The following is a 20,994-nucleotide window of genomic DNA, read 5'->3' as shown; positions in this document are numbered from 1 at the left end:
ACTTCTTTATCAGAATGTCTGCCATACAAGCTTACACTAAATGTTGACTCGCACACCATTGGAAGTGTTTAGCTAAATTAATACTGATTTGATCAAATAATCAACAGCAACATTGACAACTTTGAGTTAATGTGGACTGTTGATGTGTTTTTCAGCTAGCTGATCATTTGGTTTCCCTAGCATATAAATAAACTTCACTTTTTTAATGGTGGTGAAAAAGCCAAGCGATTTATATGGAATGATTGTTTCCGGCTAAATAAACATTGCCTTTTCAATACAGGACCCCAAAATGTCAGAGACCGTGTGGAAACTACTCCTGCTCACTGTGGATGACCTGTAGGAAGAGCCTTTCAAGCACTTCAAGAAGCTCCATGATGTGTCAGAAGGGTTTAAAGCCACCAGAGTCCCAAAGAGTCTGGATAGATCAGACACTGTCGACCTGATGATTGACAAGTATGGCAGCGATGGTTCCTTGCCTGTAATGATGCCTGTCCTGAGGAGTGAAACCCTGCTCAGGAATGATCGGTTACTAGTCCGACGCTCTAACCACTAGGCTACCTGCCGCCTCTTGCACTGAGATGCAGTGCCTTAGACCGCTGCGCCACTCGGGAGCCCAATTGAATTTATTTTTATTTCCCTCAAGCAAGATCTCACCTAGGGCCTGTCATGGCAAATAGTGTCCCCCTGCCAACTAGTGTTCCCATACTGCGTCACAATGGGATTCGATGAGTTCTAGCTTCTGTTGCTAGGGCTGTTGCTAGAACTTGCAAAATTCTGACCGGATTACGTAATGAACCAAAGCATCCGTTGCTATGCTGGTTGCTTGGCTCTATTTGACCTTGTAGCGGTCACAAAGGAAGGAGGACACGGGCAGTTCTTGTTCTATTTCACCTCAAAACGCTCGCTCAGTCCGTGCAAATTTATTACCTCAGAATTGCTCTCCAAGGACAGTGTTTTTGACAGTGACAACCTGCTGACTACCTGCTGCCTCAAAGGAGCAAAAATACTGGAAAGAGAACACTTTCTTTACCATATCGTTGTTTTTATATAAGAAAATATTTTTAAATAGGAAGAAATAATTAAGCTGTTTTTAGATTGACTTTGCTAGCTAGTGTACTTATTTACCTCAGCCTGCCTAGTCAGATAGCCAGCTACCGTAGAGACGCAACAACATTCAGAGACATTCAGAGTAACGTTAAGCAATTAACTTCTATTAGATAACTGGACGGATTTAGCCATGTACAACCATTTTTCAACAACCATTTTCCATCGAGCAAGTTGGTCATCTACATGTTGCTAGCTATACATATGTCATATTGAGGTATCTAGCTATAAGTTAAACCTGATAAATCAAATGGATAGGTGTAAGCAATTATGGTCATTTCAAATGCCCTTAACTAGGTGTCTTTGCTAGACAGACACAGAGGAGCGGGAGGAAGTAAGAAAGAAAGGATGAAAGTGAGAGAGGGAGGTGGGAAGAGAGTGGAAGACATACAGAAAGAAACCGAGAGAGAAAGACAGCAGTGCAAATGTACTTAGACTTGAGTATTTCAGCAACTCTTCTCTTCCAACTTGTTAGGCAATCATATGTATGGGGAAGGATGGCCAGCCACACAGGAGGGTGATTTTTACTAAGGAGGAGAAGGAGGCCGTGCTGGCCATTTCGGAGTGAAGCCCATGATTGCCTAAATCAACCTACACTTCTTCTGACGGGGAATTGTCAAGGGGTTGGACAGCTGGGGAATTGAAATAACCTTCTGTTTATCAATCACATTCTATTACAGTATATCTGAAATTATTATGATTTCAAGGAATGTCATATCAGAGAGCACACAATGTGCACACAAAATAACCTGAAGCTAGTGTTAGTTTCCCTAGCACTGATATTTTTCTATTTGTCTTCCTAGGGTTACCTTGGTGGAAGCCAACAACCTTCTCCAGTTGGAGCAGTTGGATGGTTGACCACTGAACGCACTGACGCCCTACACTGTGGTGAAGCCCAATAGACAAAGTATGTTAAGCTTTGGTTGACATTTGAGAAAGCAAGAAATGGTAGTTATGCTGAGCTTATAAAAATGTACCTCTTCAATTTACCTCTCCAAATGACTTTAGGACCATCGACTGTCCGAGCCCCCCAGGAGGTATCCCATCTACCAGAACCAGTGAGTTCAGATCAGTCTGATTCTCCGTGCTCTGAGTCGGAGGGGGACCAGCTATAGGTAGGCTATACCTTCCAAAAGTGTTGAAAAGTACATATCTCCCATTTATAACACTGCACTAATCCATCAACATTTCTCACAGTAAAGTGTAACCTGTGCGTTTGCTTGTTTATGTCTGTCTCCTACCCTGTTCCCTTAAACTCTGCTCCTGTTCTCCAGGACCTAGGGGTTCTGCCCAACACCCAGACGTGGGTCCACCTGATGTCCTCCATTACCAACCACCCTCCAACTTTTCATTACATCATCTACAGCTACTGTTATTGTCATGTTGTCATTATCTGCTAAGAAACTTTTATTTCTTTATCATACTGGGCACATAATATGTGACATACCCAGATTAACTAAAAACACTAGCACTGCAAACACTCAGAACAAAGAGAGCAGTCACCCTCTTCAAGTCCCCCTTCCGAGACTGGCTAGTTGTTGAGAACAAATGACAGGCAGAACCTCCCAACCACACAGCAACCACCTCCGGAATATTCCACATACCAGAATTCAGTATTTTAGTCTATGATTGTCATGTGAGTGTACAAAACATCTGTAAAAATAAATGAATGACACAACTGTACCAAAAAAATATCAAAGTTGTTTTAAAATCTTAAACCTTGCCAGGTTGATTTTCAAAGCTGTTTTACAAGGTGTTCATTATTGTAAGTTGTCCTTTGATGGTATTTATTTGTTCCACATTATTCACTGTTGTATCCTAGGAATTACAATAGATACATGTTTGTATTTTTTTTATTTCACCTTTATTTAACCTGGTTGGCCAGTTGTGAACAACTTCTCATTTACAACTGCGACCTGGCCAAGATAAAGCAAAGCAGTGCGACAAAACAACAACACAGAGTTACACATGGGATAAACAAACATACAGTCAATAACACAATAGAAAAATCTGTATACAGTATGTGCAAATGAAGTAAGGAGGAAAGGCAATAAATAGACCATAGTAATTACCGTTTAGCAATTAAAACTGGAGTGAGATGTGCAGATGAGGATGTGCAAGTAGAAATACTGGTGTGCAAACCGCAGAGTAGGTGAACGGATGATCTCCGCATGTGTGGTTCCCACCGTGAAGCATGGAGGAAGAGGTGATGGTGTGGGAGTGCTTTGCTGGTGACACTGTCATTTATTTAGAATTCAAGGCACACTTAACCAGCATGTCTACAACAGCATTCTGCAGCGATATGCCATCCCATCTGGTTTGCGCTTAGTGGGACTATAATTTGTTTTTCAATAGGACAATGACCCAATACACCTACAGGCTGTGTAAGGGCTATTTGACCAAGAAGGAGAGTGGAGAGTGCTGCATCAGATGACCTGGCTTCCACAATCATCCAACCTCAACTCAATTGAGATGGTTTGGGATGAGTTGGACCGCAGAGTGACGCCTCACAAGTCCTCAACTGGCAACTTCATTAAATAGTACCCACAAAACACCAGTCTCAACGTCAACAGTGAAGAGGCGACTCCGGGATGCTGGCATTCTAGGCAGAGTTGCAAAGAAAAAGCAATTTCTCAGACTGGCCAATAAATATAAAAGTTTAAGATGGGCAAAAGAACACACCCAATGGACAGAGGAACTCTGCCTAGAAGGAGTTGCCTCTTCACTGTTGATGTTGAAACTGGTGTTTTGCGGGTACTATTTAATGATGCTGCCAGTTGAGGACTTGTGAGGCTCCGTTTCTCAAACTAGACACTAATGTACTTGTCCTCTTGCTCAGTTGTGCACCGGGGCCTCCCACTCCTCTTTCTATTCTGGTTAGAGCCAGTTTGCACTGTTCTGTGAAGGGAGTAGTACACAGCAATTCGACCATGAAGGCCTGATTCACGCAGTCTTCTCTGAACAGTTGATGTTGTGATGTGTCTGTTACTTGAACTCTGTGAAGCATTTATTTCGGCTGCAATTTCTGAGGCTGGTAACTTGAACTTATCCTCTGCAGCAGAGGTAACTCTGGGTCTTCTTTTCCTGTGGTGGTCCTCATGAGAGACAGTTTCATCACAGCGCTTGATGGGTTTTGCGACTGCACTTGAAGAAACTTTCAAATTCTTGAAATTTTCCAAATTGACTGACCTTCATGTCTTAAAGTAATGATGGACTAATCATTTCTCTTTGGTTATTTGAGCTGTTCTTGCCATAATATGGACTTGGTATTTTACCAAATAGGGCTGTCTTCTGTATACCACCCCTACCTTGTCTGTCACGATTGTCATAAGGAGTGGACCAAAACGCAGCGGGAAAATGTATACTCATCTTCTTTTTTTATTTGAAGAAGGAAAAACAAAATAAACACGTATACAAAAACAAACGACTCCAAACAGTCCCGTCAGGTGCAACAAACACTAAACCAGGAAATAACTACCCACAAACCCCCATAGAACAAACACCGCTATAAATAGGACCTTCAATCAGAGGCAACGAGAAGCAGCTGCCTCCAATTGAAGGTCAACCCAATAAACACCACATAGAAATAGACCAACTAGAAATAACATAGAAATACACTAACATAACCCAAACAACCCCAAACAACCCCAAAATACCTAAACAACCCAGAAACACCTTAAACAAACACCCCCTGCCACGCCCTGACCAAACTACAATAACAAACACAAAAAATAATCCCCAACTAAAGGGAGGGAAGGGAGGGTGGCCACCGTCACCGATGGTTCTTGTGCTACACCCCCCCCAACCTCCTACTACGGAGGTGGCTCAGGCTCCGGGCTTACTCCCCAACCTAACCTGTCCACCCCCGCTAACTGCTTATTATTATTTACCCCTCCCGAAGTCTCTGGACTAAGGCGCATCACTGAAGACCTCGGGCTGAGGCGCGTCGCTGGAGACCTCAGGCTGATGCGCGACACTGGGAGCTCCGGACCGGAGGGCCGACTCTGGGAGCTCCGGACCGGAGGGCCGACTCTGGGAGCTCCGGACCGGAGGGCCGACTCTGGGAGCTCCGGACCGGAGGGCCGACTCTGGGAGCTCCGGAACGGAGGGCCGACTCTGGGAGCTCCGGAACGGAGGGCCGACTCGGGGAGCTCCGGACCGGAGGGCCGACTCTGGGAGCTCCGGAACGGAGGGCCGACTCTGGGAGCTCCGGACCGGAGGGCCGACTCTGGGAGCTCCGGACCGGAGGGCCGACTCTGGGAGCTCCGGACCGGAGGGCCGACTCTGGGAGCTCCGGAACGGAGGGCCGACTCTGGGAGCTCCGGACCGGAGGGCCGACTCTGGGAGCTCCGGAACGGAGGGCCGACTCTGGGAGCTCCGGAACGGAGGGCCGACTCTGGGAGCTCCGGAACGGAGGGCCGTCTCTGCTGGCTCCGGACTGTGGGCCGTCTCTAGACGGGGCACTGTCGCTGGAAGCTCTGGACGGGGCACTGTCGCCGTAAGCTCTGGACGGGGAACTGTCGCCGGAAGCTCCGGACGGGGACTGCGCACTGAAGGCCTGATGCGTGGGGCTGGCTTTGGAGGCGCCAGACGAGGGACACGCAGGAGCAGGACGAACTGGACTGGGCTGACACACTGGAGGCCTGGTGCGTGGTGCTGGCTTTGGAGGCGCCAGACTGGAAACACGCACCTCAAGGCTAGTGCGAGGAGTGGGAACTGGATACACTGGGTCATGAGTAGGCACCGGCGGTCTGGAGCGCACCGCCATGCACAACCCGTCCTGGCTGGATGGTAACAGTAGCCCTGCACGAGCGGAGTGCTGGCACAGGGCTAACTCGGCTGTGCAGAGGCCTGATGGCTGCCATGCGTAGAGCAGGCGTAGGGTAGCCTAGGCCTAGGAGGCGCACTGGTGGTCAGATGTGCTGTGCAGGCATACTCCTAAATAAATAAATAAATAAATAAATAATCTAGGGCATTTCTCAGTAATGCTTCTGTAAACCCCAACAAAAATGTATATGTGGTCAGGCTAAAGTGTTGAGTAAATCTGCAAATGCGCGAGGTTACATGCCCCAATTTTATGAAAATGAAAGTATTTTGAACACAGATCTAAAAATCTACAGTACCCTGCACTGGATGGTACAGCTACAATCATAGGAAACAAGAGTTTGATTGAATATGGTCACTAAACCAAATGATACTGTACCTTCCTAGAAGTGTCTGCTGTATTTAAAGAACAGAAGAAAAGACATCAATAAGTCATGTTTTTGATTTTTTTTCTCTCTACTCCATTGACTCTAATGGTTTCAGCTTGAGACATCTTGTTTCTGCATTCTCTGCCCCCCCCCCCAGGTTTTAATAATATAGTGACATTTGTACGTTCATGACATTCAGCAAACATCAAAGTAGCAAGTTTCTAGCATATGAAGGGATGATAATGACATTTGTTTAAATGAAAATGTTATACAGAAGAAAATGATTCCTGGTGCACTATTTCAATTTGTAATTTTTATTAGGATCCCCATTAGCTAACCCTGTAACGCTAGCTAATCTTCCTGTGGTCCAACACCAATTAACAAGACATTATAAACAACCACAATCAAGGCTTCACAAAAATTCAACAAGTAGACAATACAGATAATTAAAATACCTGACAGGAAACACATTTAACATTCAGTTGATGCTTTCTATTTTCTGTCCAATCATATGGTCTATCACATTAGATGTTCTTTTCTTTTTTTCTTGAAGGTGGAGTTACTTTTTGCCTGAGAAATATGGATTGGTAAAGAGTTCCATTCAGCATTGGCTCTATATAAAACTGTAGATTTAAGGCGATTTGTCTTAGCTGCACTGAATTTGCCTGTCTGGTTTGGTGGTTATGCATGTTGCTAGTACAGTGGCTTGCGAAAGTATTCACCCCCTTGGCATTTTTCCTATTTTGTTGCCTTACAACCTTGATTTAAAATACTTTTTTGGGGGTTTCTATCATTTGATTTACACAACATGCCTACCTCTCTGATATTGCCAATACAAGCATGGTGTAATTGTAAGACATTATATTTAATGTATACTCAAATCTGTTTGCAAAATACAGACTTTTACAGGGCAGTATCATATTTCTATCTATTTGGTAAAAGCAAAGAAATAAATTATCTAGGGCATTTCTCAGTAATAGTTCTGTAAACCAAAGAAACAGGTGCGTGTGGTCAGACTAAATTGTTGAGTAAATCTGCGAACTGAGGTTACGTGCCCCAATTTTATGAAAATGAAAGTGTTTTGAACATGTATTTAAACACAGATCTAAAAATCGACATCAAAATTATGTAAGACAGTACCATACACTTGATGGTACAGCTACAATAATAGGAAACAAGCATTGGATTGAATAGGGTCCCTAAAACCAATGATACTGCACCTTCCTAGAAGCGTCTGCTGTATTTAAAGAACAATTGAGAAGAAAAGACATCAATAAGTCATGTCTTTGTCATTTTTTCCCCCCCTATTTCATTGACTAATGGTTTCAGTTGAAAATAAAAACAGCATGGATGCTGCAGTGGTCACGTTGTCCCATCTTCAATAGGTGCACCTTCTGCCTGTAATAGTTATTGTGTGCTTTCTGGCAAACTGTGTGGCCACTGAATCCAGAATATTCCATTTCTTGAATTGAGGCTCCACATATGGTGGTGGTGGAGACCATGTGCAGTGGGCCACCGTGTCAGGGAGAGCCACAGCCAACCACGACACCCTGGCTGGGGATGGAGTGAGTGGCTGTACTAGGGACTCCAGAGTGTGGTGGGGTGTTGTCAGGGGTCTAGTAAGGCTAAAATAGTGATGCACTGTTGGAACATTCCGACCTGCCTCTCTTGCCTGTCTGTTTGAGGGCTGTGTACACCATGGCATGTGGCTGGGATTAGGACATTTCACTGTAGATTAAAACATTTGCAACGCCTTCATGGCAACTTGCTCAGAGAAGGAGTTCCCGAATTGATCCTGTCTCTGCAGTTTGGCACATGGTTTCACTTAGCAGGTACGTGAAGTGTATTTTCCACTGTTTAGATAGACAGACCAACAGTGCGACAGTGATCTATTTCTTAAGTGGTATTAACATTTTTATAAGTGCAAAGTTTTGTGTGTATGTTTGCTGAATAGGAAATTGTGAAAAAGGCTGTTGTCTTTTTAAGGGCAGAAATAGTGTTGCCTCATCGAGTTTTATTAGAGGACGAGTGACTTATGTTAAACGGTTACTTGGGGAGAGGTTGCCATAGTTATTTAAGACAGAGATCGTAAAGAACAGTTGAAACTGGAGCAGCAGCACGACCAGGTGGACAGCAAGGAGTCATCAGGCCAGGTAGTCCTGAGGCATGGTCCTAGGGCTTAGGTCCTAGAGAGAGAGAGAGTGTGAGAGTGTGTGAGAGAGAGAGAGAGAGAGTGTGAGAGTGTGAGAGAGAGAGAGAGAGAGAATATTTAAATTCACACTGGACACCAGATAAGACAGGAGAAATAGTCTAGATATAACAGAGTGACCCTACCCCCCCGACCCATAAACTATTGCATTATAAATACTGGAGGCTGAGACAGGAAGGGTCGGGAGACACTGTGGCCCTGTCCGACGATACCCCCAGACAGGGCCAAACAGGCAGGATATAACCCCATCCACTTTGCCAAAGCACAGCCCCCACACCACTAGAGAGATATCTTCAACCACCAACTTACTATCCGGAGATAGTAAGTTGGTGGCACATCTTATGTGCCATAACAGATACTTCATGACATAATTCCTAATACTTTGAATAGTTGCTAATTGCAGTGACTGGAAATATTAATGTGACTAATCTCCATCGTGTAGATGTATTATTTTGTTACTTGTTCTCAGGAAAAGCAGCATTCCTGGAAATGTTTTTTGACAATGCCTTGAGTATTTTCCTTTCTGACACCTGTCCTTGGACTGAATGGTGTTTAATAATGATATTGCCACAAGAGGGCAATGTTGACTAATTCATTTTTATCCTATATTTCTTGACTCTTATCCCAGGTAGTGGGATAGATACAAGTAATATCAAAATAAATATCGATTTAAAGAAAATATACTATTAAATAGATGTACATTTATTTTGGCAGGTTTCTTATGAGACCGGACTTATCAAAGTTAATTCACTGGAGGAGCAACAGTAATATATGATTAATTACAATAATTAATATTTGATATTCAAAGATGGTGATTCAGCCTCCCAGGCTACGTTCAGGTTGGTCCTCTTGAACTCACCATTGGGGATGCAGCCTCCCAGATGATGCAGCTGAAGTTGGAACTGGCTGACATGTAACCTTGCCCCAGATCTTTTTGCGCTATTATGTTCACTCCTTGTCACTCTTTGTCATGCCAATTATGTTTGGCGTGACAATGAATGATAAAGAGTTGGCAAGAGAGAAGAAACAGACTGGCACCCAGGTTATCTGACAGGAGCTCCAGCAGGATCTGCCCTGAGCCTGCAAACAGAGAGAGACAGGAAGTCAAAACCGTCACAGCTACTGTAATAACACACATGTAAGAGCCTGGAGAGACAGGAAGTAAACTCCTTACTAATACACATGTAACAGTCTGGAGAGGCAGGAAGTCAACTCCGTCATAATTACTAATACACAGTCTGGAGAAAGGCAGGTGGTCCATCTACTGTTCTAATAATTTTGTAGGACGGAAGCGCCTGGAGATTTGTTCATGTTTAGAAAGAGACACTGTTTCTCAGTGTATCACTGCCCACATATGGTTTAAAAACCATTAGATTGGATACATAACAGCTTGGGCACCATATAATTAACACATCTATTGTTGTTAGTATGCTTAAATGCTAGTTAATGTCTGCTTTAGAGAAGTCATCATGAGCATTGTGTATTCCGGTATTGTGCCATTTACTACATTTTTACCTGTGTAATTAGATTTGTCCCGAGTTTCATTGATGGATTGAATCTGTGTGGTTCTTTTGTATGACACACTGAGTTGAATGTCCTTAGATTTGGCTCTGTTGGTACTATAAGCTCTTAAAGCTTTAATGTCGTTTTCATATGCTTCTGTGCTGAAGACTAAGATCGTCTAAATACCATTATCTTCAAACATATGCTGGATCATATGTTAGGATGGTACAATTAGACGCCCATGCAAATACATCATGGCCGACAGCTTTGACAGTGAGCCAAGACCCTGTCGAGCATGTAATAAGGCAATATGAAGAGTTTATTTCCAAAATGCTATATCCACAAAAATTTTCCCATTTGTGTTTTTTCATTAGAAATAATTGCTTATGGGTACCTTCATGAGTGTACAATATGACTGTTAATTAATAGATTTTATGAATTTGTTAATGACTATTTAGATTTGTTTAGATTTTATGTGTATGATTTTTTCATTTGTAATTTGCTTAACACAATACATCCATTGTTTAGCTGGAATGGAATGTTGGTATCCTGTGTATTTGACAGTGATGTGTGGTTGTCCCACTTAGCCATCTTAAGACGAATGCGCTTACTGTAAGTCGCTCTGGAGAAGATTATCTGCTAAAGGACTAAAATATGAAATGTACAATGCCGTCAGAAAGTATTCAGACCAGACTTTTTCCACATTTTGTTACGTTAGTCTTATTCTAAAATTGATTAAATGTAACGGCTGTCGTGAGAGAGAGTGGACCAAAACGCAGCGGAGTTAGTGTTCATCATATTTAATTAATAAACGGAACACTATACAACTACAAAATAAGAAACTGACAGCCAAACAGTCCTGTCAGGTGAAACACAATGACAGAAACAATTACCCACAAAACCCCAACGGAAAAACATGCACTTATGTGTGACTCCCAATCAGCAACAACGAACTTCAGCTGTGCCTGATTGGGAGCCACACACGGCCCAAAACAAAGAAATACAAAAACATAGAAAAAGAACATAGAACGCCCACCCAATGTAACACCCTGGCCTAACCAAAATAAAGAACAAAAACCCCTCTCTATGGCCAGGGCGTTACATTAAATTGTTATTTTTCCTCGTCAATCTACACACAATACCACAAAATGACAAATCAAAAACATGTTTTTAGAAATGTTTGCTAATTAATAAAATAAAACAGTTATTACATAAGTAAACTCAGCAAAAAAAGAAACGTCCTCTCACTGTCAACTGAGTTTATTTTCAGCAAACTTAACATGTGTAAATATTTGTATGAACATAACAAGATTCAACAATGGAGACATAAACTAAACTAGTTCCACAGACGTGACTATAAATATATATATTTCACCTTTATTTAACCAGGTAGGCCAGATAAGAACAGGTTCTCATTTACAACTGGAACCTGACCAAGATAAAGCAAAGCAGTGCGACAAATAACAACACAGAGTTACACATGGCATAAACAAAAGTACAGTCAATAAGAAAAATCTATAGTGTGTGCAAATGGCGTAAGGAGGTAAGGCAATAAATAGGCCACAGTAGCGAAGTAATTACAATTTAGCAAATTAACACTGAAGTGATAGATGTGCAGACGATGATGTGCAAGTAGAAATACTGGTGTGCAAAAGAGCAAAAAATGTGACTAACAGAAATTGAATAATGTGTCCCTGAACAAAGGGGGGGGGGGTCAAAATCAAAAGTAACAGTCAGTATCTAGTGTGGCCACATCTCCTCCACATGGACTGCACCAGATTTGCCAGTTCTTGCTGTGAGATGTTACTCCACTCTTCCACCAAGGCACCTGCAAGTTCCTGGACATTTCTGGGGGGGAATGGCCCTAGCCCTCACCCTCCAATCCAACAGGTCTCAGAATTGCACAATGAGATTGAGATCGGGGGTCTTCGCTGGCCATGGCATAACACTGACAATCACGCACAGAACAAGCAGTATTGCTGGTGGCATTGTCATGCTGGAGGGTCATGTCAGGATGAGCCTGCAGGAAGGGTACCACATGAGGGAGGAGGATGTCTTCACTGTAACGCACAGCGTTGAGATTGCCTGCAATGACATCAAGCTCAGTCCGATGATGCTGTGACACACCGCCCCAGACCATGACGTACCCTCCACCTCCAAATCGATCCCGCTCCAGAGTACAGGCCTTGGTGTAACGCTCATTCCTTCGACGATAAACATGAATCCGACCATCACCCCTGGTGAGACAAAACTGCGACTCGTCAGTGAAGAGCACTTTTTGCCAGTCCTGTCTGGTCCAGCGACGGTGGGTTTGTGCCCATAGGTGATGTTGTTGCCGGTGATGTCTGGTAGGGACCTGCCTTACAACAGGCCTACAAGCCCTCCGTCCAGCCTCTCTCAGCCTATGGAGGACAGTCTGAGCACCGATGGAGGGATTGTGCATTCCTGGTGTAGCACGGGCAGTTGTTGTTGCCATCCTGTACCTGTCCCGCAGGTGTGATGTTCGGATGTTTCGATCCTGTGCAGGTGTTGTTACACATGGTCTGCCACTGCAAGGATGATCAGCTTTCCGTCCTGTCTCCCTGTAGCGCTGTCTTAGGCGTCTCACAGTATGGACATTGCAATTTATTGCCCTGGCCACATCTGCAGTCCTCATGCCTCCTTGCAGCATGCTGAAGGCACATTCATGCAGATGAGCAGGGACATCTTGGTCATCTTTCTTTTGATGTTTTTCAGAGTCAGTAGAAAGGCCTCTTTAGTGTCCTAAGTTTTCATAACTGTGACCTTAATTGCCTACCGTCTGTAAGCTGTTAGTGTCTTAACGAGCGTTACACAGGTGCATGTTCATTAATTGTTTATGGTACGTTGAACAAGTATGGGAAACAGTGTGTAAACCCTTTACAATGAAGATCTGTGAAGTTATTTAGATTTTTAAGAATTATCTTTGAAAGACAGGGTCCTAAAAAAGGGATGTTTCTTTTTTTGCTGAGTTTATTCAGACCCGATACTCAGTACTTTGTTGAAGCACCTTTGGCAGTGATTACAGCATTGAGTCTTCTTGGGTATGACGCTACAAGCTTGGCAAACCTGTATTTGGAATGTTTCTCCAATTCTTCTCTGCAGATCCTCTCAAGATCTGTCAGGTTGGACGGGGAGCGTCGCTGCACAGCTATTTTCAGGTCTCTCCAGAGATGTTCGATCGGGTTCAAGTCTGGGCTCTGGCTGGGCCACTCAAGGACATTCAGAGACTTGTCCCGAAGCCACTCCTACGTTGTCTTGGCTGTGTGCTTAGGGTCTTTGTTCTGTTGGAAGTTGAACCTTCGCCCCAGTCTGAGGTCCTGAGCGCTCTGGAGCAGGTTTTCATCAAGGATCTCTCTGTACTTTGCTCCGTTCCTCTTTGTCTCGATCCTGACTAGTCTCTCTGTCCCTGCCACTGAAAAACATCTCCACAGCATAATGTTGCCACCACCATGCATCACCGTATGGATAGTGCCAGGTTTCCTCCAGACGTGACGCTTGGCATTCAGACCAAAGAGTTCAATTTTGGTTTCATCAGACCAGAGAATCTTGTTTCTCATGGTCTGAGAGTCTGTAGGTGCCTTTTGGCAAGCAGGCTGTCATGTGCCTTTTACTTAGGAGTGGCTTCTGTCTGGCCACTCTACCATAAAGGTCTGATTGTTGGAGTGCTGCACAGATGGTTGTCCTTCTGGAAGGTTCTCCCATCCCCACAGAGGAACTCTAGAGCTCTGTCAGAGTGACCATCGGGTTCTTGGTCACCTCCCTGACCAAGGCCCTTCTCCCCCGATTGCTCAGTTTGGCCAGGCGGCCAGCTCTAGGAAGAGTCTTGGTGGTTCCACACTTTTTCCATTTAAGATTGATGGAGACCACTGTGTTCTTGGGGACCTTCAATGCTGCAGACATTTTTTGGTACCCTTCCCCAGATCTGTGCCTTGACACAATCCTGTGTCGGAGCTCTACGGACAATTCCTTCGACCTCATGGCTTGGTTTTTTCTCTGACATGCACTGTCAACTGTGGGACCTTATACAGACAGGTGTGTGCCTTTCCAAATCATGTCCAACCAATTGCATTTACCACAGATGGACTCCAATCAAGTTGTAGAAACATTTCAAGGATGATCAATGGAAACAGGATACAGCTGAGCTCAATTTTGAGTCTCATAGCAAATGGTTTTTCGCTTTGTCATTATGGGGTATTGTGTGTAGAGTTTTTTTAAGTTATTTAATCCATTTTAGAATTAGGCTGTAACGTAACAAAATGTGGAAAAAGTGAAGGGGTCTGAATACTTTCCGAAGGGACTGTAAATATGTTACACACAAATTACTGTATTGAATTGTTTTTGAAATTTCTTTACAAAATATTGATGTCACAAATGTATCATTTGTACATTTCTTTATTAAAAATGTAGTTATTTGTTACATTTGACTGTGTAAAACCTTGCAGTACTACTTACAGCACCAGTCAAAAGTTTGGACACACCTACTCATTCAAGGGATTTTTCTTTATTTTGACTATTTTCTAGATTGTAGAGTAATAGTGAGTACATCATAACTATGAAATAACACTGGTGTGCCTTGTTAAAAGTACATTTGTGGAATTTCTTTCCTTCTTAATGTGTTTGAGCCAATCAAATCAAATTTTCTTAGTTACATTTCACCTTACAGTGAAATTCTTACTTACAAGCCCTTAACCAACAATGCTTTAAGAAGTTAAGAAAAAATTTAATAATTAAGTGTTTAGTAAAAAATAGAAAATAAAACTAACAAATAATTAAACAGCAGCAATAAAATAACAAGTGAGGCTATATACAGGGGGTACCAGTACAGAGTCAATGTGCGGGGGCACCGGTTAGTTGAGGTAATTGAGGTAATATGTAGGTCGAGTTAAACTGACTATGCATAGATTATAAACAGAGAGTAGCAGCAGCGTAAAAGAGGGCTGTGGGTAGCCCTTTGATTAGCTGTTCAAGCGTCTTATGGCTTGGGGTAGAAGCTGTTAAGAAGCCTTTTGGACCTCAACTTGGCACTCCGGTACCGCTTGCTTTGCGGTAGCAGAGAGAACAGTCTATGACTAGGGTGGCTGGAGGGTGGCAATCAGTTGTGTTGTGACAAGGTAGGGGTGGTATACAGAAGACAGCCCTATTTCGTAAAAGACCAAGTCCATTTTATGGCAAGAACAGCTCAAATAAGCAAAGTGAAATGACAGTCCATCATGACTTTCAGACACGAAGGTCAGTCAATCCGGAAAATTTCAAGAACTTTGAATGTTTCTTTAAGTGCAGTCAGAAAAACCATTTAGCGCTATGATGAAACTGGCTTTCATGAGGACCACCACAGGAAAGGAAGACCCAGAGTTACCTCTGCTGCAGAGTTCAAGTTACCAGCCTCAGAAATTGCAGCCCAAATAAATGCTTCACAGAGTTCAAGTAACAGACACATCACAACATCAACTGTTCAGAGAAGACTGCGTGAATCAGGCCTTCATGGTCGAATTGCTGCAAAGAAACCACTACTAAAGGACACAAATAATAAGAAGAGACTTGCTTGGGCCAAGAAACACAAGCAATTGACATTAGACCGGTGGAAATCTGTCCTTTGGTATGATGAGCCCAAATGTGAGATTTTTGGTTCCAACCGCCGTGTCTTTGTAAGTCGCAGAGTAGGTGAATGGATGATCTCCTCACCAACTGAGCCTTCCCTGTGGCTCAGTTGGTAGAGCATGGTGTGTGCAACGCCAGGGTTGTGGGTTTGATTCCCACGGGGGGCCAGTACAAAAAAAAAAAAATGCATGAAATGAAAATGAAATGTATGTATTCACTACTGTAAGTTGCTCTGGATAAAAGCATCTGCTAAATGACTAAAATGTAATGTGTATTTCCCACCATGGAGGAGGTGTGATGGTGTAGGGGTGCTTTGCTGGTGACAATGTCAGTGATTTATTTATAAATCAAGGCACACCTAACCAGCATGGCTACCACATCATTCTGCAGCGATACGCCATCCCATCTGGTTTGCGCTTAGTGGGACTATCATTTGTTTTTCAACAGGAAAAAACAACAACACACCTCCAGGCTTTGTAAGGGCTATTTGACCAAGAAGAAGAGTGATGGAATGCTGCATCAGATGACCTGCCCTCCACAATCACCCGACTTCAACCCAATAGAGATGGCTTGCAATGAGTTGGACCGCAGAGTGAAGGAAAAGCAGCCAACAAGTGCTTAGCATATGTGGGAACTCCTTCAAGACTCTTGGAAAAGCATTCCAGGTGAAGCTGGTTGAGAGAATGCCAAAAGCGTGCAAAGGTGTCATCAAAGCAAAGGGTGGCTACTTTAAAGAATCAAAATAATAAATTATATTTTGATTTGTTTAACACTTTTTGGTTACTACCTGATTCCATTGTTTTATTTCATAGTTTTGATGTCTTCACTATTATTGTACAATTTAGAAAATAGTAAAAATAAAGAAAAACCCTTGAATAAGTAGGTGTGTCCAAACTTTTGACTGGTAATGTATTTTTCTGAGTGTGAGGCAGACAGAGTATATAGCATTTAGCAAAAAAACATGATTATTTGTATCTCTGAAATTAAACTACCAATTGATAGATTTTAAACAAATACGTCTGTCAATGAACAACAAACCCATGCCATGATCAGATAGTGAAAAATCACACCAATCTCTTTCATCATTTATTTAAACAATAAAACATTATTTACCAACATTTCTGAAAATGGATATATATCGTTTTAGAATGAAAATATTCATATGGACAGAATCAATAAATATCCCATTGTTTCTAACAGGCATAATGTGAATCAAATCAGTAATTTACTGATTTAATTCTCACTCCCATACATCTCACTACCACCCAAGACCTGGTCAACATCAGGATTCATAAATCAGAGTTTGGGTTAATTCAGTTTTCAATTCAGTCCATTCATTTACTTCCTGAATTGGAAAGAGTTTTCTATGTTTTCTTTTCAGGTCATGAATTGCACATTTTCATCTCACTTCCTGAATTGACTGACTATAAAACAAAATTAATCTGAACCCATAAGTGTAGTGCACGAGTACGCCGCCAGGAGTGGAGGATGGCTCTTAATAATGGCTGGAATGGAGTTAATGGAATGGAATCAAACACATGGTTTCCATTTATTAGATTCCATTCCAGTTACTCCAGTTACTACATTCCAGCCATTATTATGAGCCATCCTCCACTCAGCAGCCTCCTGTGGTGAGGACGAGAGTGAGAGTGATGTTTCTCTGGATGACTGTTTAAATAGAAGTACTCCTGGCGGCGCACTCGTGCACTACACTTATGGGTTCAGATTAATTTAGTTCCATTAATTCAGATGGAATTTAGTTCAGATTAATTCATTCAATTTATTCTGTTTCAGCCATTACTCTGAGCCTGTCCTCCCATATTAAGGTGCTACCGGCTGCCTGTGATCCTCACCTACCCAAATTTGTGTTAAAACGGATAAGTGAACTTTGTTATACAGACCGACAATCAGCGGATAAATAAAAATATAGTGTTGTTATTGTATCCATAAAGCAGACAAAGTAAACACTCTAATATCACATGTCTGCAACCCCTCCAGGAGCAGCAGGGGCTGGCACATACATTATAACATTATAACCTTCTGTATACATTCTGGACACATGTACTTTGACATTTCTCTGTCAGCAGAATGCCAACAGAGCCATCCCTTTTACTGTAGCTATTTATCTTCGTTACTGAAGGAGCCCTCCCAATGGGCACAGACATCAGTTCAACGTCTCGTTTTGATTTGGTTGAGTTGTCAACTAAGGTGAATTCAACAACAAAAAATGTCACCATGTCATTGGATTTAGATTTAAATTTGAGGACTTCATTGATTACCTTTTTCAAATCCAATCAGTTTTCCACGTTGATTCAACATCATCACATAGAATTTTTTGGTTGAAATGAGGTGGAAACAACGTTGATTCAACTAGTTTTTGCCCAGTGGGCTTTAGTGCAGGTTTTGGCCATTGTGTCCACAAAAATCTTCACAGTGGACAATCTAAAATTAAGTCTTAATTCACTGATTCAATTAATTCATAATTAATTTTCACATACATGTGAGAGGCCCTTGATCTGCTTTTTCAAACACATTCGGAGACTACAAAACTGCACTTTGGGCACCACACAGGGGCATGGCCATGGCAGTGCATGTGTGAATGTGGAAGTGGTGTGAGTAGGTGCAATTATTTGAAAGTGAGCTTCTCTTTACGACTGTACTTGTAATAAGGATATATTTTCAGCGTACAGGGCTGACTGTTAATGACATGTTATTGTCACCTTTATTAAAAACTATGTAGCTTTGCCTCTTCCTTTTAGCTCAGTAACATTTCATCAGCATGTTTATTTCCCAGACATACAATAGTTTATAGGTTGACCAAAATAGCTTTGTGTGCTATCGCTCTACAAGGGTTAAGATAGGTTTAGAGTTTATGAAGACAGTGTGTGATCTACAATATGTTTGAATCCTTGTTAATGTAATTTAATGTTTCGAATAATGTCTTAACTGTCTGCCTGTGTGTGTGTGCGTGTGTGTGTGTGGTGTGCAGAATGAACCTCTCTCCAGATGCCTCATCATTTCTGCCAGCTGTGGCTGCATACCCTGCATATTTGGGTTTTTACTCCTTCCTATATTGACTTCCCTTGCCCATGAATCACATTGCGCCCCCCCCAAAAATACTTACTATTGTACTTGCCTTTTATGCACTAACACACACTTGTCTTGTCGCTGATAGCTACTTTATTGATGAATGGTTTTACTTACAGCCAATGACTGATAAGTGGTTGTCTTACCTACCTTAGTTTAATCCACTGACCTTGAGTAACTCTGGATAAGAGTGTGTGATAAATGATCAAAATGTAAAATGTTAATGTATCCATTCGAGGGCGACACATACCCTGTGGGCATGATTGTCTCCTCCTCAACACCAAAGATGTGTATGAACAGCTTGAAAAGACTGCTGCCTTTTTCTGTCTATGACGTGTGCCTTTGTTTGTCGCACAACTCCCACTCACATTCATGCTTGCAAACTCATAAAAGCACACAGGAATTAATACACTGAGAGACTCAGTCACACACATGGACTGCATATGTACTTCTATGAACGTAAATTAACTCATAGCTGTACATAAAAGTAGATATGGAGAAATAAAATACATGTTTGGGTTGTGGCCATAGGGTATTGCAGTAGAGGAAACCTAATGCTGTTTTTGTTCATTTTTTATTTAACTAGACAAGTCAGTTAAGAACAAATTCTTATTTATAATGATGGCCTTCTGGGGAACAGTGGGTTAATTATCTTGTTCAGGGGCAGAATGACAGATTTTTACCTTGTCAGCTCAGGGATTCGATCCAGCAACCTTTCGGTTACTGGCCCAACCATATAACCACTAGGCTACCTGCCGCCTACTTAAACAACAGGAAGAAAACAGCAGGGAGAAAACAGTAGTGGAGTGAAACTGGGAGCTACTACTAAAACTTGTCCAATAAGAACACTAATTGTCCCAGGATGTTGCAAAGCGTTTAACTAATATGTGCTCTACGGAACACATCCCAGGCCTAGTGTGAGAGGATGTCAGAAGGACACTTTGTGGATTGGGTGGGGGGGTACAGCCATGTTTCCTTTGCTCTTCTATGTAAACAGATGTGAACAAGATGGGGCATTGGGAAAAGAGGAAACTAATCAGCTTCATAAACACATTTATTCCTGTCATAAACCACTGAGACAGAAGACCTCACTCTCAATTAGCCAAGTTAACATTGGCAAAGCACCATCTCTTCCATTTAATCGGAATGCATCATAAACCAGTAGAGGAGAAAACGTGTATGTTGTATTGAGCCCAAAGACTTGCTAACTTAGGGGTGAATCCTAACTTCCACTTAAATAGAATTTTCCCTTAGTATTGCATTGATGTCAATGTAATGCATTGACATCAATAAGTGAACATTTTACTTAAGTGGATGTTAGGATTCACCCCTTAATGGGAAAGGGGGATACCTAGTCAGTTGTACAACTGAACGCATTCAACTGCAATGTGTCTTCTGCTTTTAACCCAACCCCTCTGAATCAGTAAAATACATGTGTTGTTAGCATGATTGATATCGTAATAATAATTGATTGTCTTTGTCTGTGCCACACAATGCTTCATTCACTGTGTGTACTAATTAAGTAATTCCTGAATGAGCATTCCTCCTCAGACTTTTGGCCAGTCAGTAGGCTAGGCAATGCATCCCAAATGGTACCCTTTTCTCTACATAGGGCCCTGGTCAAAAGTAGTGTACTATATAGGGAATAGGGTGCCATTTGGGGTGCAAGCCTATGTGATTGAGTGGGGGAGACAATGTTAAGAGGCCCTATGAGCCCTGGTCAAAAGTAGTGCACTATATAGGGAATAGGTTGCCATTTGGTACACACTATACCATATGTGATTGAGTGGGGGAGACAGCGCTAAGAGAGGCGGGGGGGGGGGAGAGATAATGGACTTACGACCACTATGATTTGATGGAGGGCACATGATGGCAGTAACGGGATGAGCTGACTCTTTGACCGGGCTAATTGATCAGAATGAGCCAAGGCTTTGTTCACTCTGACCCCTTGTCTGTCCCTCCTTCCCCACAGGGAGACCCTGTGATCTCTGCTGGACCCTTGCCCCACAGACCACACTACACTGTCCCTTCTGCCTCTCCACAGTCCCCACAGACCACAAGAAGGGGAAACTGGAATAGGCAAAGCACTGAGAACACAAGATGCATTGTGTGTGACAGGGTGTGTGTCTGTCCTGTCTGCGTGCGTGCGCATGTGTGCGAACGAGTAGGCATGTGTGCGTCCTTGACTGAATGAGTGAGTCAGTGAGCAAGCGAGTAACAAGGTGAATGTGTGTGTTTGTGCATTGTGGTTAGAATCAGTCACAAAAGAAAACATTCCAA

At 42.6% G+C, this 20,994-nt stretch overlaps 1 protein-coding gene across 2 annotated transcripts in view; it reads left to right on the top strand.

Moving 5' to 3' along the window:
- LOC115154056 (CMP-N-acetylneuraminate-beta-galactosamide-alpha-2,3-sialyltransferase 4) overlaps positions 1-2,417 on the top strand; it is a 47,211-nt gene extending 44,794 nt beyond the window's left edge. For both annotated transcript variants that reach the window (XM_029699895.1, XM_029699894.1), the window contains 3 exons: positions 1,908-2,011; positions 2,113-2,219; positions 2,379-2,417. In XM_029699895.1, the coding sequence (XP_029555755.1) occupies positions 1,908-2,006 (99 nt within the window). In that variant the 3' untranslated portion in view covers positions 2,007-2,011; positions 2,113-2,219; positions 2,379-2,417. The remainder of the gene's footprint in view (positions 1-1,907; positions 2,012-2,112; positions 2,220-2,378) is intronic.
- Positions 2,418-20,994: the final 18,577 nt, after the last annotated feature.

The sequence above is a fragment of the Salmo trutta genome, chromosome 19 (genome assembly GCF_901001165.1).
Source record: "Salmo trutta chromosome 19, fSalTru1.1, whole genome shotgun sequence".
NCBI classification, from domain to species: Eukaryota; Metazoa; Chordata; class Actinopteri; order Salmoniformes; family Salmonidae; genus Salmo; species Salmo trutta.
This window is presented reverse-complemented; position numbering and strand designations above follow the sequence as displayed.